Below are 26,240 nucleotides of genomic sequence, written 5' to 3' on the forward strand. Positions count from 1 at the left end.
GGGGGACAGGGCCTCTGTCGGCTGCTTCTGGCAAGTGATAGAGCTGCGGAACACAAAGTCAGAACTTTTAGAAGTCTGCTCCGCTGCGGGACGTCACTCTGGTGGCTAAGCGGGGGGTGGAACCCTCGTGGGACAGTGTGGTCTCAGGACCCTCGGGGTCACAGAAAGACCGGGGGTGCCTGAGTGCGGCAGAGCTCCCAGGTGTCGGAGCAGGGACGCTGGCTGCAGAAACCGAGCCGAGGCGCGGGCTCTCAGCTCGGGGTTGCCATAAACCGTGATCCGCGGCACCGTCGGGCCCCTGCTCCATCAGGGACCCAACAAGCGGCAGATCCGGGGAGACTCCCCTTCCTCCCCGGGAGGAGCAGCGTGGGAGCGCACCTCAGGGATCTGCTGGGTTTGGAGACTCCACATGGGGTCGTGAGCCAGAGACAGAAACGTGCGGTCACCGGCCGGGTGAGCACGGAATGCGGCCGGAGACGGGGGAGACGGGAGTGACTGACTGCTTTTCTCTGGGGGCGCACTGAGGAGCGGGGCCCCGACTTCTCGGCTCCTCCGGGGTGGAGATTGGGAGGCCGCCATTTTCACTCTCTGCCTCCAAAGCTGCATGGAAAGCTTGCAGAGAACAAAAGCTCCCGAGAGCAAACCCAAGCAGATGACTTAGCCTGGACCGGCAAGGGTGGGTCAATTCCGCCTCCGGCAAAGACATTTGGGAACCATGGCAACAGGCCCCTCCCCCAGAAGATCAGCGAGAACAGCCAGCCAAGACCAAGTTTACCGATCAGTGACAACGGGAGAACTCTAGTGCTAGGGGAATACTGCACAGAGAATCCATGGCTTTTTTACCATGATTCTTTAGTCTTTCAACTTTAAAAAAAAAAATTTTTTTTTCTTTCTTGGGATGCCTATGTGGCTCAGTTGGTTAAGCGTCTGCCTTCACTCAGGTCATGATCCCAGAGTCCTGGATTGAGCCCCATGTCGGGCTCCTTGCTAAGCGGGGAGCCTGCTTCTTCCTCTGCCTGCTGCTCCCTCTGCTTGTGCTCACTCATGCGCTTTCTCTCTGACAAATAAATAAAAATCTTTAAAAAAATTTTTTCTTTCCTTTTTCAACCGATTTTTTTATCAACTCTTTTTAAATTTTTTAAAGATTTTATTTATTTGACAGAGAGAGACACAGCGAGAGAGGGAACACAAGCAGGGGGAGTGGGAGAGGGAGAAGCAGGCTCCCCCTGCTTGTGTTCCTGCTCTCGCTATCTCTGTCAAATAAATAAATAAAATCTTTAAAAATAAAATCTTTTTTAATTTTCATTTTTACAGTTACACTCTATCCCTTCATTGTACTGAATCTTACTTTTGTATGTATGTTAAGTTCTTCTTTCTTTACAATTTAGGGATGCAGTTTCTTCTAACAGACCAAAATACACCTAAAATCTTAGGGAATGGTTCTGCTTTATTCACCTGTCTGATCGTATTCTCTTTGTTGTTGTTTTTTGGGGGATGGGTTTTTTTGTTGTTGTTGTTAAAGTCTTTTAAAATATTCATCTTTACAGTTACATTCTATCCTTTCAATATATTTAACTTTATTTTTGTATAAAAAGGTTTTCTTTCTTTACAATTTTGAGACGTAGTTTTTTCTAATTGACCAAAATACACTCAGGAGACAGTATACTGCTCTGTTCTGTTAATCCGTTTATATCCCTTTTTTGTTTGTTTTTCTTTTGTTTTTCCCGTCTCTTAATTTCCATTTTTACAGTTACATTCTATTCTTTCATTGTATTTGACTTTACTGTTATACATACATAAGTTTTTCTCTCTTTACAATTTTGGGATCTAGTTTTCTAAAAAACAGACCAAAATACATACAGAATCCAGTGTATTGCTCTATTCTGCTCACCTCTCTGATTATATTCTCTTTTTTTCTTTTCGTGTTTCAGTTTCGGGTCTGACTTGTTTAGTGTATGGTTCTCTGGGGTCACTGTTGCCATTTTAGTACTTTGTTCTCTTGTTCATCTATTCTTCTCTGGACAGAATAAGATGGAAACACTTACCTCAAAAAAAGAGAATGAGAGGCAGTACTGACTGCCAGGGACTTAATCAGTACGAACATAAGACGTTGGAACTAGAGTACAGAATAACGATTATAAAGATGCTAGCTGAGCTTGAAAAAAGCATAGAAGACATTAGAGAATCCCTTTCTGGAGAAATAAAAGAACTAAAATCTAACCAAGTCAAAATCAAAAAGGCTATTAATGAGATGCAATAAAAAATGGGGGTTCTAGGGCGCCTGGGTGGCTCAGTTGGTTAAGCGACTGCCTTCGGCTCAGGTCATGATCCTGGAGTCCCTGGACTGAGTCCTGCATCAGCCTCCCTGCTCGGCGGGGAGTCTGCTTCTCCCTCTGGCCCTCCCCCCTCTCATGTGCTCTCTCTCATTCTCTCTCAAATAAAAAAAAAAATCTTAAAAAAAAAAAAAAATGGAGGCTCTAACTGCTAGAATAAATTAGGCAGAAGAGAGAATTAGTGATATAGAAGATCAAATGATGGAGAATAAAGAAGCTGCAAAAAAGAGAGACAAACAACTACTGGATCACGAGGGGGAGAATTCGAGAGATAAGTGACACCATAAAGCAAAACAATAGTAGAATAACTGGGATCCCAGAAGAAGAGGAAAGGGGGGTGGGCAGAAGGCATATTGGAGCAAATTATAGTGGAGAACTTCCCTAATGTGGGGAAGGAAACAGGCATCAAAATCCAGGAGGCACAGAGAACTCCCCTCTCAATATCATTAAAAGTAGGCCAACACCCTGACCTATAATAGCTAGGATGTCATTCAAAATAGAAAGAATGATAAAAAGCTTCCAGGACAAACAGAAATTAAAAGAATTTGTGATCACCAAACCAGCCCTACAAGAAATATTAAAAGGGGTCCTCTAAGCAAAGAGAGAGACCCAGAGTAACACAGACCAGAAAGGAACAGAGACAATATAAATTATCAGTCACTTTACAGGTAATACAATGGTACTAAATTTGTATCTTTCAATAATTACTCTGCACGTAAATGGGCTAAATGTCCAAATCAAAAGACACAGGGTATCAGATTGGATTAAAAAAAAAACAAACAAAAAACAAGACCCATCAATACGTTGTCTGCAAGAAACTCATTTTAGACTGAAAGACACCTCTAGATTTAAAGTGAGGGGGTGGAAAGCCATTTATCATGCAAATGGACATCAAAAGAAAGCTGGGGTGGCAATCCTTATATCAGACAAATCAAATTTTAAACCAAAGACTATAATCAGAGATGAGGAAGGACACTATATAATAATTAAAGGGTCTATCCAACAGGAAGATCTAACAATTGTAAATATTTATGCCCCTAACATGGGAGCAGCCAATTATATAGCCAATTCATAACAAAATCAAAGAAACACATCAACAATAATACAATAATAGTAGGGGACTTGTAACACCCCTCTCACTGCAATGGACAGATCATCTAAGCAAAAGATCAACAAGGAAATAAAGGCTTTAAATGACACACTGGACCAGACAGACATCACAGATATATTCAGAACATTCCATCCCAAAGCAACAGAATACACATTCTTCTCAAGTGCACAAGGAACATTATCCAGAATGGATCACATCCTGGGTCACAAATCAGGTCTCAACCGGTACCAAATACTGGGATTGTTTCCTGCATATTTTCGGACCACAATGCTTTGTAATTGGAATTCAATCACAAGAGGAAATTTGGGAAGAACTCAAATACATGGAGGCTAAAGAGCATCCTACTAAAGAATGGATGGGTCAACCAGGAAATTAAAGATTTAAAAAATTCATGGCAACAAATGAAAATGAAAACACAACTGTTCAAAATCTTTGGGATGCAGCAAAGGAGGTCCTAAGAAGGAAGTATATGCAATACAAGCCTTTCTCAAGAAATGAGAAAGGTCTCAAATACACACAACCTAACCTTACACCTAAAAGAGCTGGAAAAAGAACAGCAAATAAAGCCTAAACCAGGCAGGAGAAGAGAAATAATAAAGATTAGAGCAGAAATCAATGAAATAGAAACCAAAAGAATAGCAGAACAGATCAACAAAACTAGGAGCTGGTTCTCTGAAAGAGTATAATAAGATCAATAAACCCCTGGCCAGACTTATCAAAAAGAAAAGAGAAAGGACCCAAATAGATAAAATCATGAATGAAAGAGGAGAGATCACAAGAAATATAAACAATTATAAGGGCATATTATAGGCAACTATATGCCAACAAATTAGGCAATCTGAAAGAAATGAATGCATTCCTAGAGATGAATAAGCTACCAAAACTGAAACAGGAAGAAGGAGAAAACCTGAACAGATCTGTAACCAGCAAGGAAATTGAAGCAGTCATCAAAAATCTCCCAACAAACAAGAGCCCAGGGTCAGATGGCTTCCCAGGGGAATTCTACCAAACATTTAAAGAAGAATTAATACCTATTCTTCTGAAACTGTTCCAAAAAACAGAAATGGAAGGAAAACTTCCAAACTCTTTCTATGAGGCCAGCATTACCTTGATCCCAAAACGGGACAAAGACCCCACCAAAAAGGAGAATTACAGACCAATATCCCTGATGAACATGGATGCAAAAATTCTCCCCAAAATCTAGCCAATAGGATCCAACAGTACATTAAAAAGATTATTCACCACGACCAAGTGGTATTTATTCCTGGGCTGCAAGGTTGGCTCAACATCTGCACACCAATCAATGCGATATACTACATATATAAAAGGACAAGAACCATATGATCCTCTCAAGAGATACAGGAAAAGCATTTGACTAAGGACAGGATCCTTTTTTGATTAAAACTCTTCATGGTGTGGGATAGAGGGAACATACCTCAATATCATAAATGCCATATATGAAATGCCCACACTGAGTATCATTCTCAGTGGGGAAAAACTGAGAGCTTTTCCCCTAAGGTCAGGAACACAGCAGCGATGTCCACTCTCACCATTATTGTTCAACATACTACTAGAAGTCCTAGCCTCAGCAATCAGATAAAAAAAAGAAATAAAAGGCATCTGAATTGGCAAAGAAGTCAAACTCTCACACTTTGCAGATGATATACTCTGTGTGGAAAACCCAAAAGTCTCCACCCCAAAACTGCTAGAAACTCATACAGGAATTCAACAAAGTGGGAGGATATAAAGTCAATGCACAGAAATCAGCTGCATCCCATACACTAACAATGAGGCAGAAGAAAGTGAAATTAAGGAGTCGATCCCATTTACAATTGCACCCAAAACCATAAGTTACCTAGGAATAAAGCTAAACCAAAGAGGCAAAGGAGCTGTACTCAGAAAACTATAGAACACTCATGAAAGAAATTGAGGAAGACACAAAGAAATGGAAAAACATTCCATGCTCATGGATTGGAAGAATACTGTAAAATATCTATGCTACCTAGAGCAAACTACACATTCAAGGCAATCCTTATCAAAATACCATCCACTTTTTCACAGAACTGGAGCAAATAATCCTAAAATTTGTATGGAACCAGAAAAGACCCCAAATAGCCAGAGGAATGTTGAAAAAGAAAGCCAAAGCTGGCGGCATCACAATTCTGGACTTCAGGCTCTATTACAAAGCTGTCATCATCAAGACAGTATGGTACTGGCACAAAAACAGACACATAGATCAATGGAACAGAATAGAGAGCCCAGAAATGGACCCTCAACTCTATGGTCAACTAATCTTTGACAAAGCAGGAAAGAATGTCCAATGGAAAAAAGACAGTCTCTTCCACAAATGGTGTTGGGAAAATTGGACAGCCACATGCAGAAGAATGAAACTGGACCACTTCCTTACACCACACACAAAAATAGACTCCAAATGGCTGAAAGACCTCAATGTGAGACAGGAGTCCATCAAAATCATAGAGAACACAGGCAGCAACCTCTTCGACCTCAGCCGCAGCAACTTCTTCCTAGACATATCACCAAAGGCAAGGGAAACAAAGGCAAAAACAAACTACTGGGACTTCATTAAGATAAACAGGTTTTGCACAGCAAAGGAAACAGTCAACAAAACCAAAGACAAACAACAGAATGGGAGAAGATATTTGCAAATAACATATCAGATAAAGGGCCAGTATCCAAAATCTATGAAGAACTTATCAAATTCAATGCCCAAAGAACAAATCCATCAAGACAGTATGGTACCGGCACAAAAGAAATGGGCAGAAGACATGAACAGACATTTCTCCAAAGAAGAAATCCAGCCAACAGACACATGAAAAAGTGCTCAACGTCGCTCGGCATCAGGGAAATACAAATCAAAGCCACAATGAGATACCACCTCACACCGGTCAGAATGGCTAAAAGTTAACAAGTCAGGAAATGACAGATGTTGGCGAGGATGTGGAGAAAGGGGAACCCTCCTACACTGTTGGTGGGAATGCAAGCTGGTGCAGCCACTCTGGAAAACAGTATGGAGGTTCCTCAAAAGGTTAAAAATAGAGCTGCCCTACGACCCAGCAATTGCACTACTGGGTATTTACCCCAAAGATAAAAATATAGTGATCTGAAGGGGCACCTGCACCGCAATGTGTATAGCAGTAATGTCCACAATAGATGTCCATTGACAAATGAATGGATAAAGAAGATGTGGTGTATATATATACAATATTACACAGCCATCAAAAAAAGAAATCTTGCCATTTGAATGATGTGGATGGAATTAGAGGATATTATGCTAAGCGAAGTAAGTCAATCAGAGAAAAACAATTATCATATGATCTCACTGACATGTGGAATATAAGAAACAAACAGAGAATCATAGGGGAAGAGAGGAAAGCCATGTGATGCAATGAGCACTGGGTATTATATAAGACTGATGAATCATAGGCCTGTACCTCTGAAACCAATAATACATTATATGTTAATTGACAGAACTTAAATTAAAAAAACGTTAAAAAAAAGAAAATAGCCATTGAAAAATACATTTTTAAAAATTATGTAGTTTCAAGACATCTATGTAAGTAAGTTGGAAAATCTAGCTAAAAGAATAATTTACCATGGAAATATAGTTTACTAAAATTAACCTCATTAGAAACAGAAATACCAAATAGACCAATTTCCATTTCTCTCTTTTTTATGAGAGAAAATTTAAAACATTCCTAAAAGTCACAAAAGTAAACTTGAACAAATGGAGAAACACTCCTATTTCTGGAAAGGACAATCAACATAAAGATACCAATTCTCCCTAAATTAATTTGTAAATGTAATGCAACCCCAACAGAGACACTGGAGCTATGGCTCTAGCACGCGGGCACTCAAGTTCGTACAGAAGCACAGACATGCAAGAACAGCTGGGACGACAATGGAAAACAGCTGGGAGGTGAGACCTCGCTGAAATACACGGGGCACCTGAAGTAACTAACTCAGTGCAGCATGGGCTCAGGAAGAAGCAAGGAGGAAAAGAACAGAAATTCCTGAGTAGATCAAGGACACAGGGAAATTTAGTTTAGCACAAAGGAGGCACCCTGAATCACGGGGCAAGATGAGTTTTTAGTAACTGGTGCTGGGCCAGTGGGCTAACCCCTTAAGAAGAGATAATACCGGACCCATGGCTCACATGATACCCACAAAAAATCTCCAAATGTATCAGGGGCTAAATGAGAAAGGTGGGACCATACAAATCCTGGAAGGCCCAGGCACACTCCTCTTCCACCTTAGCGTCAGAGTAACGCTTTCCGACCACTTTAAAATCCAGAGGCGCTAAAAGATCAATGAAATGACTATCTAAAACTGAAAAAGAAAACTTCTGCATGGCTGGAAAGCATCATAGACACAGTCCAAAGGAGTATGTATCTGCAGCCTGTGATGCAGGTAGAAGGCCAATTAATATTCCTACTATAAGAAAGACTCTTAAAAATGCAAGGAAAAAGACCAAAAACCTAATTTAAAAACAAGAAAAAAATGTGAATAGAAATTTCACAAAAAAGAGACAAACAGTACTTAAAAATATGACCTCACTGCAATTAGAGAAAATGCACATGAAAGCTACCCTGGGGACTGACACCACCTCCTGTCTTGGCTCAAGTTACCAGCCTGATGAGACTGTCCACGCCCGCCTTCTTGGGAGTCCCTGGCAAGAAACAGCTCCCAGGGCAGCCCCGCGGACAACCACAAGCCCCAGCCGGACTCAGGGCTGCAGCACAGCGAGGAGGAGCTCTGTGAACCCATCACGCTCGGTGCTTTCCCGGACATGTTCAGTTGGCAGGAGGGGCAATCAAAAAGCAAAAGAAGATCTCTAGAGGGCGCCTGGGTGGCTCAGTCGGTTGGGCGACTGCCTTCGGCTCAGGTCATGATCCTGGAGTCCCGGGATCGAGTCCCGCATCGGGCTCCCTGCTCAGCGGGGAGCCTGCTTCTCCCTCTGACTCTCCCCCCTCTCATATGCTCTCTCTCATTCTCACTCTCTCAAATAAATAAAGAAAATCTTAAAAAAAAAAAAAAGATCTCCAGAAGTTACCTTCTGTGTGAAAAAGAGAAGAAAGAAACCGAGCCGTTACCTACAGGGAGTGGGCGGAAGTGAGGTGGGAAAGGGAGAACGAGGCTCGGGGGTGGGGAAACCAAGCCGGAGGGAACGGAACAGCAACAAAGGCGCCTGGAGCGGCAGCCGCACCAGACTGTGCGGGCGCCCCTCCCGGCACCTCCCCGCCGCTGCGCTCCAGGCCCAGCCCGCGTGCCCTCAGCCGGACACTTTTCACTGCGGGGCGGGGGTGAGCAATTCTGAACCCACTTTTCGTGCATTCCGTTGTAGTCAAACACTGCGCACAGCGCTGTGCAGGTGGGGAGGCGAGGGGGAGCGCCACCGAAGCCATCGGTGTGAACAGAAACTCCACGAGATGCTCGTGGGGGCTGCGTATGCGCCGCGCCCCCCCCCCCCCCGGCCCCACTCCCGGCTGTGTCAGCGGGAAGGGTCTAGCAGCAACCACGCAGCAGCAGCACCCGGAGAACCAGGGCTCCCTGGAAAAGGACAGCTTCAGGGCTGAGACAAGGAAAGTACAAGATAAGCCCAGAACATCTCACTGTGCAGGAAAGTAAGCAAGTGCCCCAAGAGTAATGGGGTCGAGGGACCACCTGAGGGGGCACGGACTGCATCTGGGACAGCCAGAGGACCAAAATAAGTAGTGTTAGTAAAGGACTATGGTCTATAGTACAAAGTAAGGCTCTACGAACCCACCCTGATCTAAATAACTGAACGAATGAAAGCCCTACATGGGGTGGGGGGAAGGAAAGCACCTCCCAGAAAGCACCAAATAAGAACTGGACAACGAATAATAATGTTAGAAAAATCACAACGTGGCAAACAACTTAGGAACAACCATTTCAGGCAAGACTTGCCAGTGGATGTTACCAGCAGCAGGAGACCCACATCCCCACCAGACACTCCCACTTCCGAGAGCGAAGGGGAGGCTGAGTCCCCGTCACCAGACTCTGTGCTCCACACGGAGGGCACCAGCAAGGACCCACCACTTCCACGGCACCAATTCCCAAAACACATACTCTGAATCTGATCATCAAGAAATGGCACACAAAACCAAACTGAAATTATTCCAAATAATAAATTATTCTAAGAAAAATAAATGGACTGACTCTTTAAAAATGTCAAGGTCATGAGAAACTGAGGAACCGACTCATTAAAGGAAATTAAGGAGATATGACATGGGACCTGGACTGGATCCTGTGTCAGGAAAAACAGTAACTTTTTTTTTCTTTCTATAAAGGAAATTAAAGGGATAACTGGAGAAACAGCAGTAAGGTCTATAATTAAGATCGTGCTACTGTATCAGTATTAATTTCTTAATTCTGATAACTGTATTTGTGGTTTTCTAAGAGTATCCTTGTTTTGAGGAAATATACGGTGAAATATTTAAGGGCAAAGGGGCTTCATGTCTGAAATTACTCTCCTTTGGCTCAGAAAAACAATAAAAGAGGGAGAAAGAGAAAGAGAGAGCAGACACGGCACACACTGAGTCTGGGGAATCGGAGCGAGCCGCAGAGGAATTCTTTGCACAGTCATTATTCCAAACAACACGGAGCGACAACGGCTATGTGCGTCCCCCTGCTGCGGTAAAGCTCCAAGCAGCCCAAAGCCAGGAGAGGCCAGGCGGCACCCGGGGTGACGGGGCACCGGCCACACTCCCCGCTGCTCTCTATTTACCGATTGAACTGCTGACTCGGTCTCCTTTCTTCTTCCTATTTTTCTTGCTCTTGCCCTTAGGCTGCGGAGAGTCCGCCAGCACCAGCTTGCTGTCCTGAGGGTGCTCGCTGGGGGAGGCAGGCTCTGGGGGGGCCGGATTCAACCTTTCTTCCTTGACGTGGTTCAGCTGCTTTTTGTTATTGTTGTTACTGTTCACTTTTCTGTCCTCCCTTTTGTGCTCCACCAGGGAAGTGAAGTCAAGCACTTTCGCCTTCGACTCAGTCTGGGGCCGGGGTCTGGGCTGGCCCTCTGAGGCTTTGGGGGGCTCGGCCGGCTTCCTCACCAGCTCGCTGCTGCCCTTGCTGGTCTGTTTGAGCTTCTGCTTGCCATTCCCCTCCTTGTGGTGATGCATTATGTCAAGGAGAAAAGACAGCGGCTCCTGCCGCTTCCCACTGACCTCCTTGGGGAGGAGGAGCTTGGAGTCTCTGGCGTCCATGGGGCCGGCAGCATCCCCGTCAGCCCCCGGCCCTGGCCTGGGTTCCGTGTGGTCCCCATGTCTGGAAGGAGAGTGAGATGAGGTTTCTGGTTCTTCCATTTGCTCTAGTGAGCCATTGTGCATGTTTTCAGAGTTAGGTACAGACTCTGCTGCTGCCTGGAAGTCTCTAGCAAGCATGTCCAACTTGGGACAGTCTTTACTTGGCCTCTCCTTCTTCTTCTTTTTCACGGCCCTCAGCTTCTGAAGCTCTTGAAGTCGCTGAAACTCCTCCTCCTCCTCCTGTCGTCTCTGCTCCTCACGGAGGTGCAGGTGCTCCCGGGCCCTGGCCTCTGCTTCCAGGCGAGCTTTCTCCTCCAGCTGTGATGCGAAAAGAAGAAGCAACGTAAGACAACAGTAAGTGTTCTTCATTAAGACATTAAAAAAATAAGTAAATAAAAACAAATCATATAATAAGAACACAAACCCTGAAACAGGTTATAATAAGCCAAACAGCTTAAAACACACCTGACCCAAATTATTTCACTCTCCGAGACGACTATTAGATTTAATCTTTCTACTAAGGTATATACTTATTACTTTATTGGTTGTGGCGGGGGGGAGGGGCAGTGCTTAACAGAATCTTCCTTATAGCCTTTGTCCTAGCGACTAAGTACTTCTTTAAAACAAGGTCAGGGGCGCTGGGGTGGCTCAGCCAGTTCAGCATCCGACTCTTGATCTCGGCTCAGGTCTCAATCTCACAGTCGTGAGGCTCAAGCCCCGCACTAGGCTCCGCGCTGGGCGTGGAGCCTGCTTAAAAAAATAAATAAAATAAAGCAAGGTCAGAGCAGCTGCTGTGCTAGCCTCCCGTGTGTGTGGTGGCCGGATGACACGACCAGCCAGTTGCCGGCGCGCCACCTCTCCAGGCGAGGCTGGGGTCTTCACGCACACATCGACAAGACACTTCAAAAGTGTGTACTCAAACCCTGAAATGCCTTTTTTCCAGCCCAGCAGACAAACCAAACTCCCAACATACTTTCACCAGCGTGACAGAGCAAGTGGCATATTCTGATACGTTCCACATCACACAGCAAACAGGTACTGGCTACTTCTGCCCTCCAGCTTGGCACGAAGTTAATTTCAGTCCAAGTGAAGACTGGACTTCACTGGTGATGCCTAGTCCAGGAGCCTCCACGGAAACTATTCTTTTTGCTTAGAAAACAAGTGAAGGCTGTAAAGAGTTGCCTGACTCTTTGCATCCCTGAGCTCCTCCAGTAAAAGACTTTGGCAAGTACATTTTGCTAAATTTAGAAGTCCTTCCAAAAATAAAACAAAATACAATTAAAAAAACAGAAGTCCTTCCAGGTTTTAATTATTTTTCATAACATTCAGTAAACAATATTTTAAAAAAACAAGTGTCATTTTGAAGAACTTAAATATAAAATTATGTTAAAAATTTAATGGCAGATGTTTTAAAAATTTAACTTAACAATTCAAGTAAAACTTATTCAAAATCCTTGTTCCGTGTGTTCGAAGCGAAGCCTTGGAGGAAGACTCCTGGCGTGGCCCCTGTGTCCAGTGTCTAGTGAGCAGAGTGTCTCCCACAGCACAGGCCGGGAGCAAACCCGCCCCAGAACAGAAGCTACAGGGAACCCACAAGCAGGTATGTGGTGCCTTCCTTTCAACAACCAGCCCATCAACCAGACGCTCTACGAAGACGGGGTGCAGGTTACCGAGCACACGGGGTGAGTGGGCCCTGACCTAACACCCGAATGGAGAACAGTTCTCACTGCCCCACTCCAGTGGGGCTGGGCAGACCCCTATCTCCTCAAAGCCCACGATTAGGACCATGAGGTACATGCAGGGCTCCTGGCGGGTGATCCAATCACAACACTCTCCACGTCGCAAGCAGCTAAAGGTGGAGGCACCGTCCCCTGCCTGCTCTGGGAGTGTCCTCCCGCTCTGTCTCTGCTGGGCCTCGCAGGGGCCTCGCCTCTTCCCTGTCCTGCCGTCAGAGCCCCTGTCACCCCTGCAGGTTCCCCTCTGTGCACAGCCCGGATCTGCCCGCCGTGGCCTGGCTCTTTAGGAAGCTAAAAGCAGGATGGCCACAGCACAGCGCAGCCCCGGGCGCTGAGGCCCTCCGTGGAGCAGACACTCTCCGTCCCCTCACCTGGAGCCGTAACTTGAAGAGCGCCGTGTCTCACCTGCTGGCGGACAGCCTCTGCGTGCTACATCCGCCGCTGGGCCACGCTGCCTAGTCTTGGTAGATGCTTACTTCCGTGCAGCCCACAATGGCTGTCCATCTTACTCTTTGACCCTTCACACCAGTGCGCGTGCCTGCCCTCTTCTGGGGTGGCTCTGCCTGACTCTCCTTTGCCAGTCGGGGGACAAGGAGCGGGGGACAGACATAGTCTGTCCTAAAGATGTCGCTGAGGCAAAGGCCCTGTCCCAGCCTCGTGTCGAAGTAACTTCTTTACCCACAGTCTCCAAAAGCCCACAGTGACCCCCTTCTATTCCCTCACTGCCAGGGGCCCCGTCCTCAACCTCCCTGGGAGAGAAGCTCTTCTTCCAGACAGAGGTCTGCTGTGGCCCACCCACGTGGGGCACAGGGACCCAAAGGCTTGTTTTAGATCCATCAACGAACCCATGACACAAAAGGGAAAGCTGAGTCCTGAAAACACAACCTGGGGCTTCTGACCAGCTCTGGCTCAGGCTGCAGAGACGGAGACGGTCAGGGGCCCCGAGGCCCGCCGCAGCCAGCCCGGCTCCGCAGGCCGCCCTCGGGCAGGACTGCGCCGGCACACGGTTTACCTTCCTCTGCTTGTGTCTGGCTCGCTTGGCGGCTCGAGTGCTGCTCACGGGCTTGGTCTCTGAGCTGTTTATGAACTGTAGCAAGTCTTCCACCCTTCGATGGTCAACGACACTCTCTCTGTCCGAGAGCTGGTCCGCCTTTTTAGGCTGCTCTTCTTTCCTCTTGGTCAGCCGCAAACGAAGCTTCTCCCTCATCTCTGCGTAATTTCTACTTGTCGGCGCAGCTGGAGGCTAAGGCAGTTAAAGGAGAGCATGGCTGAATGAAGCTTCAAGTTTTAATGATGCTGAATATTGCAAATTTCAGAACCTATCTCTAAAGATGAAAGTTTTCTTATTACTCTGGTAACACACGTTCATGGTGAAAAATAAGGAAAACAAACAAGTGGCAGCAACAAGGAAAGCCTGTCCCAGAGGGACCCGAAGATTAGTTCTGGCACCGAGCCCTCAACCTTTACATGTTCACGAAAACTATGGTAAAACATGTACAACTATGTACACAGATGGACGTTTTTAAACCAAAAAAAAAATCACACATACATCTACTCTGTATATATTATAGTGTGATTATCTTTTCGTGTCAATAAGTGCGTTTGTACAATCTTTCCATCCCTTCGTGGGTTTCTTGTTCAGTGCCGAAAGGGAAAAAGAAAACTGCCCTCAACCCCACTGCCAACATTTCTTCCTGACACTGGACACGGGTGTGCACACGTCTAGCAAATGCAGACAGAACAAAAGTAGAGAAAGAGCAACGACCAGCCCCATTCCCCAACCCCCCCCCGCCCACCCCGGGGCACCATGGCCGCCGTCTGCTCCTACGGACCGACCGTTAGGAGTCCCATGGTGCACGCCGCGCAGCGAGCTCCCCACCGCATGGCCGTGCACGGCCTGGACCCAGCGATTCCCACGGCTGGCTATTCAGGAGGCCCCCCAGCTCACAAACAAATGCAAACCTGCAGTCACGAAATCCTTGCAGGGAGATCTCCGGGCAGATATTTTCCATTATTTCTTTAGGGTAAGTACAAGACCACACCTTGATTTTTAGCTCGACACCCCGTAAGGTGCACCGCGGGCGCTGCCTGTGCCGCGGCCTGGAGGGCCCCCCGCTGCCCCCGGGCACTTACCCCGCCGTGCCCGAAGAACTCGCAGTAGCAGCAGTCACAGTACTTGCCCTCCTTCTGGTTGGTGGAGGTAGACGTGCTGGAGCTGTGCTCAGAACAGCTGTCCTCGTCGGCGCTCTCGTCCCCGTCGTCCTGCTGTGGGTCATACACGCCGTTCTCGCAGCGGTGGCCCTCACAGTCGGGGTCACTGCAGAACCACACAGGGGCCGGTTACGCGCAGCCACCCGACCCTGGGAGGCCCGCGGGGGAGGCGCCGTGGGCAGGCGCGCAGGCAGGAAGGGAGAGTCTCTCCACCGTCCCTCCCGCCGCGTCATGCCTTCAAACGGGCAAATTCAAAGGTAACAAGCTCTGTCTTTTTAAAACAGCTGAATGCTTGTATGGTTCTTTACTCAACATATAACAAACACAACTTAGAGACGCCCAGCCCCCGTCCCCCCCGCGCTGCCAGTGGCGAGGTGGTGGTCTGTGCACCCGCCCACGGCGGCCCCGGCCTGAGGACGAGAGGCGCGACCAGCGTCCTCCCCTCGACCCGCGGCCTCTGCCCTTCCCTGGCTTGCTGGGCTGCACGTGGCTCCCCGACTCCAGCACCAGCGGGGCCCGGGCTCACCTGCAGACGCTGGGGGGAGCGCTGATGGAGCCGTCGGTTGTGGGGGGCGGGGGGGCTCCTGGAGCAGGACAGAAGCTCTTGCGCGGCTCCACAAACCCGGGGGACGGGGCAGCAGTGTTGGGGAAGGATGGGGCTGCGAGACTCGCGAGGTGAGGCGAGGAGGCCGGGGCGAGCGCGGCAGGGGCGAGGGCGGGAAGCGGCGCCAGGGCCGTGGGGCTGTTCCTCGGGGCGGCCGGCACCGCGTGTCTGTGGTCCTCCTTGGTGACGCCGTGGAACACCTCACCTGCATGCGGGGACGCAGAAGGGTCGCTGACGGTGGAGCTGAATTAGTTTTTCACTAAAGCTTCCTCTACCTCTTCACGTGAAGATGTTCAAAGCTACACAAACTTTGAAGGAACAGTACAAAGAACCCCCATATATACCCCTCACCTGGACTCACAGCTATTTAACATTTTGTCACGTTTATTTCTCACACACACACTTTTCTGGCCTAACATCTGGAGGCTGCACTCACCCTAAACACCTCAGCACGAGCCCCTGGGGTCACGACACTTCACTGTGTAACCACATCCGGGACGTGTGCCGTCCACGTAACACTCTCGTCCCACGTGCAACCCCATCCCGTCTCCCATCTCCCCCGCACAGCCTCTGGAGCTTTTCCCCAACCTGGCCTCTTCTAACCCTTTTTCCTTCAGCAACATTGACATCGCCTCAGCTGAGGACAGCTGCCCACCAGTCTGGGCTTACAGCGTTATGTCAGAGTTAGTAAAGACGTTTTGGACATGACTCCTGCAAAGGGTATGTTGGATCCTTCCCGCGTGATTGCCTGAGAGGCCCCTCACGTGAGTCTGTCCCATGACGGTGAGGCCACATCTGATCAGTGTGCAGGGCGTGATCTGCCAGTCACCTGCGGGTGCTACTCGTTCCCCAAACGGATATCCACTGTTCTCAACGACCACTGGGGATGCTCACCTGGACTGACAGTCACCCTGCTGGCTGCACAGTGGCCTGCCCTGTCTGGCATGTCTATCACAGAGCAGCTTCCCTACCCCCCATCTCCTTTCTGAACACCCAGGGAATTCTTTTTTTTTTTTTTTTTAAATGTTTTATTTATTCATTCATGAGAGTCAGAGAGAGAGAGAGAGAGAGAGAGAGAGAGAGGCAGAGGCAGAGAGAGAAGCAGGCTCCCCGCTGAGCAGGGAGCCCGATGCGGGACTCGATCCCAGGACCCTGAGATCACGACCCGAGCCGAAGGCAGACGCTTAACCATCTGAGCCACCCAGGCGCCCCCACCCAAGGGGATTCCTGACTGTGTGTGCTATCGTCCCTCCTGTTACTCTTTCCGATGCTCCAACTGTCCTGACTTTGGCTAGAGAGCGCCCTTACAGCCAGCTCCTGTGTGCCTTTGACCTCTGCTTCCAGACCCCCGCTCCCCGTGCTCATGCCAGCGTGGGGAGCCACACCCCCTGCACACCACAGACGCGAGTGGCAGCAGGGGCTGCACCCCAGGCGGGCCAGCAGCCCCATCGGCTCACTCTCCACCAGGGCCCTGCTTTCAGAGGACTAAGGATTCCCCCATGTGCCCCGAGAGCAGTGACCTCTTCCTCTCACAAAGCAACAGGTACCGAGAAGAAAGGCAAGCCGGCGTGGCAAAGCCCCAGGGGAAGTTCGTGGGGCAGTGAAACTCGGGCCCGACTCCCAGAGGACGTGCTGTCTGTGTGCGAGCATTCTCCAGCGCTGATTACCACACCAGGCCTCTGGCCATGCCAAGGACAAGGCGATCACAGAGATGCTGAGGAGGAAGCGGCAGACACGCTGAGCAGCCCCGAGGGTTCCCGCCAGCTGGCGGGCCTTACCTATGGAAGGAGGCCTCTTGGACGACACTTTGAACTGGCTGTTGCTGGACTGCACCGTGGTGGCCGTGCAGGACACGGAGGAGGTGGCTGACGACGTGGCCATCACGACTTTGTTCGCTTCCATGAAAGCATCTTGGAAATTATACAAGCATTTCTTTTTTGCGGCGTTTTTTTTCTCCTTGCTCTCGGAAACTGCAGGCGTTTCACCGCTAGACGGAGGTGGAAGGGCTTCGGGTCTCGTTTCTGAGAGTGTTGGTCCTAGTATGTCACTCCCTTCAGAGAAGAATGGGAGAAGTAAGGCTCTAGAAATATGTCGCTCAAACCTAAGGGACGTCAGCTGACTGAACTCCTAACACTGGGGCTGCTACCGAAGCTGGGACTTCACTGGGAGGATGCTAGTCAACCAGTTTTTCTCCAGGAAAAAAATGTATTGAGCACCTACTATGTGCCAATCCCGTGCTAGGTGCTTTCCCAAAGTGATTTTACTTATTGTCTTAAAGCTACTTTCAGAGCTTGGTACTATTAGTCCCGTCCTAAAGATAGAGAAACTGAGGCTCAGAGAGGCTAAGCAACTTGCCCAAGGTCACACAGCTAGTAACCCACTCCAAGCACAGATGTCAAGTGTAGCCTGCTTTTCTGAGCACATGCAGGGTGTAGGTGTGGGGCCACCATGGGCTCTAACCATGTGAAGACAGAGAGAAGGGTGCAACCAGCCCCTCTTCAGGTGCACCTTTCCCTGCGCCTGAAATAACAGCTGTACCTGGGCAGCCGAGAGCTGGGAGGAGGGAGCTTGTGAGAGGGGACAAACCCCATGTAAGGTCAGTCCAGCACCAGAAAAGGCACAGAAGTCCCAGCACTGAGGTGGACGGTGGCACAGCTGCAGGGCCCTGCACACTGGGCTGAGGGGCTGCTGCTGTTGTCCGAGCACCACGGGCCGAACACCGAGGCCTGGAGACAAGAGGCTCAGCAGCACAGGGGCCTGGGGAGATCCACTGTGCGCAGGGCCCCGGACAGCCCGCTGTGCCGGGAGCAGCCTGAGGGTGCCAGCACCTTGCTTTGCTCCGTCCGGGCAGTGGGACTTGGCTGGCGGCGGACGTGGGCGGCTGGGACAGCGGGATGAGGCCGAGGGGCCTCCCGGGAGTGGCGGAGGCGGGGGACCCGACTAGCCTAGGGCTTCTACTGGGGGACCGCGGTAACAGAGACAGCAATCCGCCCAGCTCAGGTCATTTTAAACCTTTAAGAAAGTTTTAACAAGTTCCTTACCAGAAATTGTATCTGGCAAGAAAGTGCCAGGATTCCAGTTCTTATCATTCATCACTTCTGATCCCCAAAGACTTATAAATTTAGAACTATTCCACTCTGGAGTATTCCCAAAACAGCTTGGATAAATATGGTCTTGAAGAGATGCATTGAATACCTGATGCTTATTTGTGTGATTCTGAACAGGTGCTGGCGGTAAAGCCTACAAAAAAAAATGTTCTAATCACATATCAAAATTCATATTCTGCTTACCTATGTAGTTAAACTACAGACAAGACAACCCATGACTGAAAACCCCGTGGGGCCCCGCTTGCTGCGGGCGGGCGTCCCAGGCTGAATCCGTCTCGCAGAGCACGGACTTGCGAGGCTGTCACACTATGTGTGATTGCTCACACGTGAACCAGGCGTACATTTTCAAAGCCACTGCTGCTGCAGGGAATCTACCAAACAGACTTGAGACAACTCAGCACCTTACAGCATTCCTCCCTCGGCACAGTCTACGTGTGGCCCGTGTGCGTACAACTCGCTCCCAGGGCTTAGTCTCATCTGACATTCTAAAGATCACTGCTAAAAAGTCAACTCTGGAATCACTAACAAAAAATGGAAAGCTCTTAAACTGTGTCTCACACCTGGGCCGAGTGCCGTGCACGTCTAAGGAACTGCGGATTTTACTGGAGCCTGGAAGCAGCCCCTGGGCCCTGCCGGGGCAGACTGCTATCTGAAGGCACCGAGGGAGGGTGGCTGGGCCCACGCATTCATCGAGTGACTAGCTGCTGGCCGCCCCCTGCACACCCCTAGGCATCCTTGGTCCCTCCCTCCTCTCGGCCCACACCCCCCAGCCCCGGCCTCCACCACCTGCACAGACAGGTCCCACGGCTCATACCCGGCCTCCTTCCAGTCCTTTCCTTCACAGCAGCCAGAGTAAGCTTTTGTGAAGGCCAGTAAGAGTGAGTCACTCCCTTGCTTAGGGATGCACCGATGTCTTCCCACCACTCTTAAGATGAAACTGAAAGTCTTTCACATGGCTTGGCCTACCCCTGACCCTCCTGTTCCCCAAGCTTCTGGACACACAGGACTTCCCTTGGTCCTCAAATCCAAGCTCCTTCTTGACCCTGAACTTTCCTTGTGCTGCATCCAGTTTCCAGAACATCCTAACCTCAGTCCATAATCTCGGTGACTTACATTCATCCTTCGGGCCTCAGCCTAAATGTCCCTGTCTCAAAGAAGTCATCACTGCCGCTGCCCTCACCATCCAGCACCCAAGACCAACGTGGGCTTTTGCATTCAACACACCTAAAATCCACAATTTTCCCTCTTAGCACTTACCACAGTTATAATTCAAGACTTACTGGTCGCCTGCTAGTTTAAAATCTGCCTTCCCTCCAATGAGTCCTGGCTCTGCTGTCCCCAGCACTTGTTGATGTGGGCACACATCTTCCCCTCCCCAGCAGCACCCACTGCAACAGGCCTCCCCGTGCTGCCCCCCCTCACCCCCGGAGAAGCTACAGGCCTGGTGCGGGGAACAATGCCTGGAAATCTCATCCTTGGGGACACAGAACTGGGCCCCGAGTGCTGTTAAGTCATCTGGGAGAGTTTTGGGAGGATTCCCAAGAGCAGAACCCTAAGAGGCTGGCTGGGGCAGAGGTCGGGGAGGAAGGGGGATGGCGCCATGGACAGCTGTACCACAGCCAGACAGGCTGCAGGACCCGAATCAGAGGCCTCGCTGCCCGGCCTCTGCCTGGAGGGGAGAGGCCAGCACAGGAAGCAGTCAGCCAGGGCCTGAGAGACGGGAGGCAGTGGCAGGGGAGCAAGGGGGGGTCCGGGGCCATCAGGACAATCGCTGGGACTACTGGAGCAGGAGACCGAAGCCACAGTCCCTGGGAGGTGTGGCCAGTGACAAAGCGGGACGTGAACACCAGTCCTGTTCTCAGCCTTTGGGACGCACAGCCTGACGGGTTTGGACGCTAGCTCCCCCTTTTACTAGCTGTGTGACCTCAGGCAAATTACTCAATCTTTTTGTGCTTTAGTTTTCTCATCTGTAAATTGGAAATACGTATCTCCAGGGGTTGTGGTTAAGAATTAAACTGGACGATGGGTTCAAGTGTGCAGCACAGTGAGGGCTGAGGTGGACCGTCACCACTTTGTAAGGCTGGTCCCGAGACACACGGCAACCCCGCCCCGCCCGTCCTGGGTGCAGAGAGGAAGCAGGGTCACTCCGCTCGGGCAGCTCAGCACACTTGCTGGCCTCAACGGGCTCAGGGAGGCGGAGGGTGAGAACGGCGTGGACACGCAGGCTATGAGGCAGGAACTAACAGAGGTCTGTGCGGCCAGGATCGAGGCAGGAGCCTAATCGAGTTGTTCTGGCAGGGGAGCCGCAGGGCAAAGAGTGAGGACACCAAAAAACCGCATTTCTACAGACACCAGTTTCCACAAGGTAGTGATCAACGAAGAGCTGCTACTGCTGCGGAGCAGTGGATGGGAAGTGACAACAAGCAGAAGGGATTCTCAGCGTCGGAGACCTTCCGCTGAGGGCAGAGACACCCGGCAGGCAGAAACCAGCCTCGCGGGCCTCGCACAGCTGAAGCGCAGCGGGCTCCGAAGCGCCTCGCTGCTTCCCGAGGCCCTCCCAACTCACGGCTGCCAGCTGACTGCCCTCAGCTCCAGGGAGCCTGGCTGAGAGCCGGGACCCGCCACCCACATGCGTCCAGAGAGCTTGTGCGTACCCCTCCAAGCCCGACCCGGCGTCACCTCCTCCGCAAAGCCCCCCGACAGGCTCTGTCGGCCGCCCTCCCTCCTCAGTGTGACCTCCCTACTCTGCAGCGCCAGCTGCTCCGAGGGCACACCGTGGCGTTCTCAGGCTCTGACTTGATTAGACTGCGAGAGCCCTGAAAACAGGGACCAAGGCTCCCTGGTTTGTATTTTGCCAGCATGTAGCACAGGGCCTGGCACATACCGGACGTTCAATAAAGGCTGAACAGACTTAGCTTAGAGGGATGAGGGAACACAGCTATAAAGCGGTGATACTGAAAACGTAACTCAAATTCACTTCACACACTTCCTCAGAAGCCCACATTCTCAGAACAGGAGGTCCAGCTATAGAGACCAAGGGAGCAGCGGGTCCGTAACAAACAAGGGGCGTTTATGTGAAAGCTTTCCCACAAGATGGCTACTCGACTCAACTGGTGTGGGCTTCCTTTAGAAAATACAGGCCTCTGTCAACAAGACCATTCTGGGCCACGCCTCACAAGTGATTCAGGCGTAGGATTAGTCTCTCAACATGTGGACAATGCTGTTGAGTTAGAACAGATTTATTTCACTCTACACCAATCCACACAGGTTCACGTCATAGAAGTTTTGGATGGTCCTCCGCTTTGAGACAGAAGTGATTCACAGGAAAGTAAAAGTCTTGCTCTAAAGGAGAGCTCAGACAGATACACACTAATGGACGCCTTCTGAACACCTTCGGCATCTATGCCGCAGCCGGGAGAGCCAGGCTCCACCGCACACCACCACCTCCACCCTGGACACCGTGAACACGGCTGCCAAACACAGCCAAGCGGGCAAAAGACCGAGTCATTGCACGCACATGTGAGGGGGGCTGCCAACGGGCACGTCCCACGCAACGGGAAGCTGGATGAGCGACTACTCTGTTTCTTCCGACGTTCCTCAATACTCCTGCCAGAGACAGTAAAGAGGCAAAAGCACCGTGGCTGTCTCGGTCTTGCTGTTTCTCAGGCCAGAAGAACGGAAACGGCCTCCAAAACAAGATACAGACTTAAGATCAGTGTGACCCCAACTGTGGTCTGTTTCTGTCCCTGTTTCCCACAGAGCTTTCTTCTCCCTCCAATTCCAGCCTGAACTGAGACTTGCCCCCCATGTCTGACTTCATCACTTCTGCAGTGGTTGGGCCTCAATCACCCCATGAGGGAGGGGACAAAGGCACATGGCCCAGAGCCACACGGGAGCCACTCTGCCGGCTCTACTCATCCTGAACGCACTGAGGGCCAGGATGTGGTGACCATTTTCAACTACTCCTCATGCTCCCAGTGGAGAGTTCAAGACATCTCTCTACCTTCATTACTAGGCCCTTTGCTAGCGTGATGACTGCTTCAGAATTTGGTTTCCACGTGGAAACACAGCACCTGGAGCTGGAAGCCTTGGGCTTCTGAACCTGGCCCTGCAGTCGTGGCCCTCTACTCCTGGGCCATGCGGGTCAGTGGCTGGGAACGTGCCCTGTGAAGGAGCAGGGGGTGGGGGCGCAGCCTGCCAGCTCATGTATACTCTTCCCTCTGAGGCTGTGCGGTCCCCCTCTGCTTGGGCTCTGTCCGGGAAGGGGGACATGACACTCTAGATCCCAGAGAAACAGCACCAAACACCTTTGTAACAAGGTGCTGAGCCCTAGCGAAAGCTAGGGAAATCTTTCACAGAACTGATCAGAACATGGTGAGAAAAACAGGGCCAGGTGGAGGTGTGGGGAAGGGAGGACTGCCCTCAAGAGGCACACACCATCGTCACAGTGATGGGGGGCAGATCCGTGGTCCCTCTGGAGACTGTCAGGAGGAGTTCAAGGGTCCCAGGTGGGGTAGCACCACACTGGTACTTCAGCCCCTACTTAGGGCTTTGTGGCTCTCACAGAGTAAGATGAACAAAACATGACCTCGTGAAAAATAACTGTACATCCAAGGAAACAACACACTCACAGGGGCAACAACAACAACAAAAAAACAGAGTCAATTCCTCAAGGTTTCATTCAAACAGAGAACTATGTGTAAAATGCTTAAAGAAAGAAAAGATGAAAGAAAATGTGATCAAGGTGATAAGAGAACACAAAAAGTTGCTAATATACATTAAAAATAAATTAATTAAAGCTTATAAATAAGAATCACAGCTGGAATTAAAAAGTCAAACTTAAGTGGCATGTGAGACACATCAAAGTCGCTTAACTGGAAGGCTGATGCAAAAGGGGCTCTCTGGACAGACCAAGGGGCGAGGGGCGAGAAGACAGGCTCAGGATGCAGAGCAGGGCAGGCAGGATGGCTGTGAGCAGACAGCATCACAGCAGAAGAGAGGAACGAAGATAAAAGGGCTCAGCATCATCAGACAGGGATTTAAAATGATGAAGACGATGAGGGCTCCATTTGAAAAAGCACACAAGGGGGGCGCCTGGGCAGCTCAGTCGGTTGAGCATCTGACTCTTGGTTTCAGCTCAGCTCATGATCTCCAGGTAGTGGGATCGGGCCCCGCGTTGGGCTCCACGCTCAGCAGGGAGGCTGCTTGGGATTCTCTCTCCCTCTCTCTCTGCCTCTCCCTTGCTCTCTCTCTGTAAAATGAATAAATAAAATCTTTAAAAACCAGCACACAATGTGCAAGAACAAACAGGTAATGTGAGCAGTGAGATGGACTCTCTAAGAAAGAATAAAGAAAGCTAGAGATAAAAACACTCTTTAAGAGAAACAAAGAGCACTTTTGATGAACTAATCATCAGTGGATGGGGCAGGGAGAATCAGTGAGCATCAAGACATGTCAAAAGAAACTCCTCAAACTGAAATGCAAAGAGAAATGAGAATTTAAGAAAAAAAACAGCCAAAACTAAAAAACCACCACCACGGACACAAAATAGGACAAAACATCCAAGAGGTATGGGACAATTTCAAAAGACAGTAACAGGAATTGGAATACCAGAAGGAGAAGAAAGAGAAAAGAAAGAAGAAATATTTGAAGGAATATTGGCTGAGAACTTTCCAAAATTAATGACAGACACCAAACTACAGATCCAGGAAGCTCAGAGAATACCAAAAGGTAAAAAACACTCCCAAATCTACACTTAGGCATTTCATAAAAAAAATGCAGGAAACCAAAGACAAAAAACCTTGAAAGCAGCCTTGGGGAAGGGGGGGAGAGGGGAGGAAGGGGAGGGTAGCCCTGAAGAATTAGAGAGGACATCTGGTCAGAAACCATGCAACTAAGATAATAGTGGAGGGAAATTTGTTTACAGTGTTGAAAGAAAAAAACCCCACCAACCTAGAATTCTGCATCCAGTGCAATTATCCTTCAGAGGTGAAGGAGAAATAAAGACCTCCTCAGACAAACACACACTGAGGGAACTCCTCCCCAGCAGACCTGCCCTGCAAGAAATGTGCGGATGTTTTCTTTAGACAGTGGGAAAACGACAGAGGTCAGAAACCTGGATCTGCATGAAAAAAGGGAGGGCGATGGGGAAGGAATGAATGCGAGTCACGTGGACTTATTCCTGACTACTACTAGACCCACAGGATAACCATGTGCGGTAGGAGCAGTAACAAGGTACTGGGGCCACTAACGAACAGACACAGGAGAAGAGCAGCAGCAAGGTCACACTCTGTGAAAAGGTACCCACATAACACGAAGCAGAACACTGTTATCTGAAGGGGGACTCAGATTAGTTAAAATGCATATTCTAATGCAACTGTTTAAAGCATAAGCAATATGCTAAAGACAGGAGATAAAACAGAATCAGAAAACGCTTGATTAAAAGTGGAGAAGGCAGAAAAAGGAAGCCTCTGGTAACGAAGAGGAAACAGAACAAAGGTGATTATTAACCTAAACACATCAAAAATCACTTTAAATGTGGCTAGTCTAAATATAAAAATGAAGACAGAAATTGATATTAGAGTATATTAAAAAAAACAAGGGGCGCCTGGGGTGGCTCAGTCAGTGAAGCGTCTGCCTTCGGCTCAGGTCATGGTCCCAGGGTCCTGGGATCGAGCCCCACATTGGGCTCCCTGCTCCGCAGGAAGCCTGCTTCTCCTTCTCCCACTCCCCCTGCTTGTGTTCCCTCTCTCGCTGTGTCTCTCTCTGTCAAATAAATAAAAATCTTAAAAAAAAACCAAAAAACCCACGCCCCACCTAGAGGTGTCTACAAGAAACCTACCAGGAGTATAAAGACCCCTTTAAGTTAAAAGTAAAGAGATGGAAAAAGAGATGTGGTTCTAGTGCTAATGAAAAGCTGGAGCAGCTGTATTAATTTCAGACACATCAGACCTCAGAGCAGGGAAGATTATCGGCGATAAAGAAGGGCATTCCATAATGACGGAAGGGTCAATTCCCCAGGAATGCATAACAATCCTAAACATGTAAACACTGAACAACACGGTGCCCAAACTACGTGAGACAAAAACTGACGGGACTGCAGGAGGAGGAGGAGAGTCTGCTGTTGAAGCTGGGGTCTCCGACACCCCTCTGTCAGGAGCGGGCAGATCCAGCAGCAGGTCAGGAAGGACATCGCTGGACTCAGCAGCACCGTCAGTCACCTGCACATGGTGTTTGAGTACAGCCTGCTTCATCCAGCAACAGCCGAACACGCACGTTCTCAAGCTCACCTGGCGCACTCACCAAGACAGACCCCGTTCTGGCCACCAAGCACACGAACACATCCAAAAGAACAAAAGTCACACAATGTCTGCTCTCGGACCACAGTGGAATTACAGTAGACATCAGTAACAAAAAGACAGCTGGGAAATCCCCAAATATTTGCAAATAAAATTCCTTGCCATACAGTTTTAATTTTTGTCTAGCATCTCATTACTGTATGTCTCTCCTGTAACTATTTTTAACTTTCAAATAACTTGTATCTCAACATATAAATTAAATGTATCACTGGTACAAAGACATTTGAAAACAAAAACGGTCTTCAAGTTATTCTAAGTTCAAAAAAATTTTTTTCTATACTATTCATCCCAAGCATTTTAAGTAGTAAATATTTACCCACAATGGCCAGAGTATGAATTAAAAGAATTAGAACTACAATGACATACAGTCCTAAAGGCAACAAATGCCACCTCACCAGAGCAAAAATCCCTGAACACAAACACGGAAGCAGCCGAGCTCCACGTGCACAGCTGCCCTCGGCGTCCAGCACCCAGCTGTGCCTCCCAGCCACATGTGGGGG

The 26,240-nt window shown here is 49.2% G+C and overlaps 1 protein-coding gene across 3 annotated transcripts in view; it reads right to left on the reverse strand.

Annotated features, from left to right (window-relative positions):
* Positions 1–26,240, reverse strand: part of LOC118010779 (E3 ubiquitin-protein ligase RNF4) — a 214,019-nt gene that overhangs the window by 15,093 nt on the left and 172,686 nt on the right. For all 3 annotated transcript variants that reach the window (XM_035005443.1, XM_035005445.1, XM_035005444.1), the window contains 6 exons: positions 18,317–18,515; positions 17,054–17,326; positions 15,198–15,480; positions 14,594–14,777; positions 13,473–13,703; positions 10,211–11,042 (listed from right to left, as the gene is read on the reverse strand). In XM_035005443.1, coding sequence (XP_034861334.1) covers positions 10,211–11,042; positions 13,473–13,703; positions 14,594–14,777; positions 15,198–15,480; positions 17,054–17,326; positions 18,317–18,515 — 2,002 coding nt within the window. The remainder of the gene's footprint in view (positions 1–10,210; positions 11,043–13,472; positions 13,704–14,593; positions 14,778–15,197; positions 15,481–17,053; positions 17,327–18,316; positions 18,516–26,240) is intronic.

Source organism: Mirounga leonina, unplaced genomic scaffold, assembly GCF_011800145.1.
Source record: "Mirounga leonina isolate KUSES-001 unplaced genomic scaffold, KU_Mleo_1.0 Mir_129, whole genome shotgun sequence".
In the NCBI taxonomy this organism is placed as follows: domain Eukaryota; kingdom Metazoa; phylum Chordata; class Mammalia; order Carnivora; family Phocidae; genus Mirounga; species Mirounga leonina.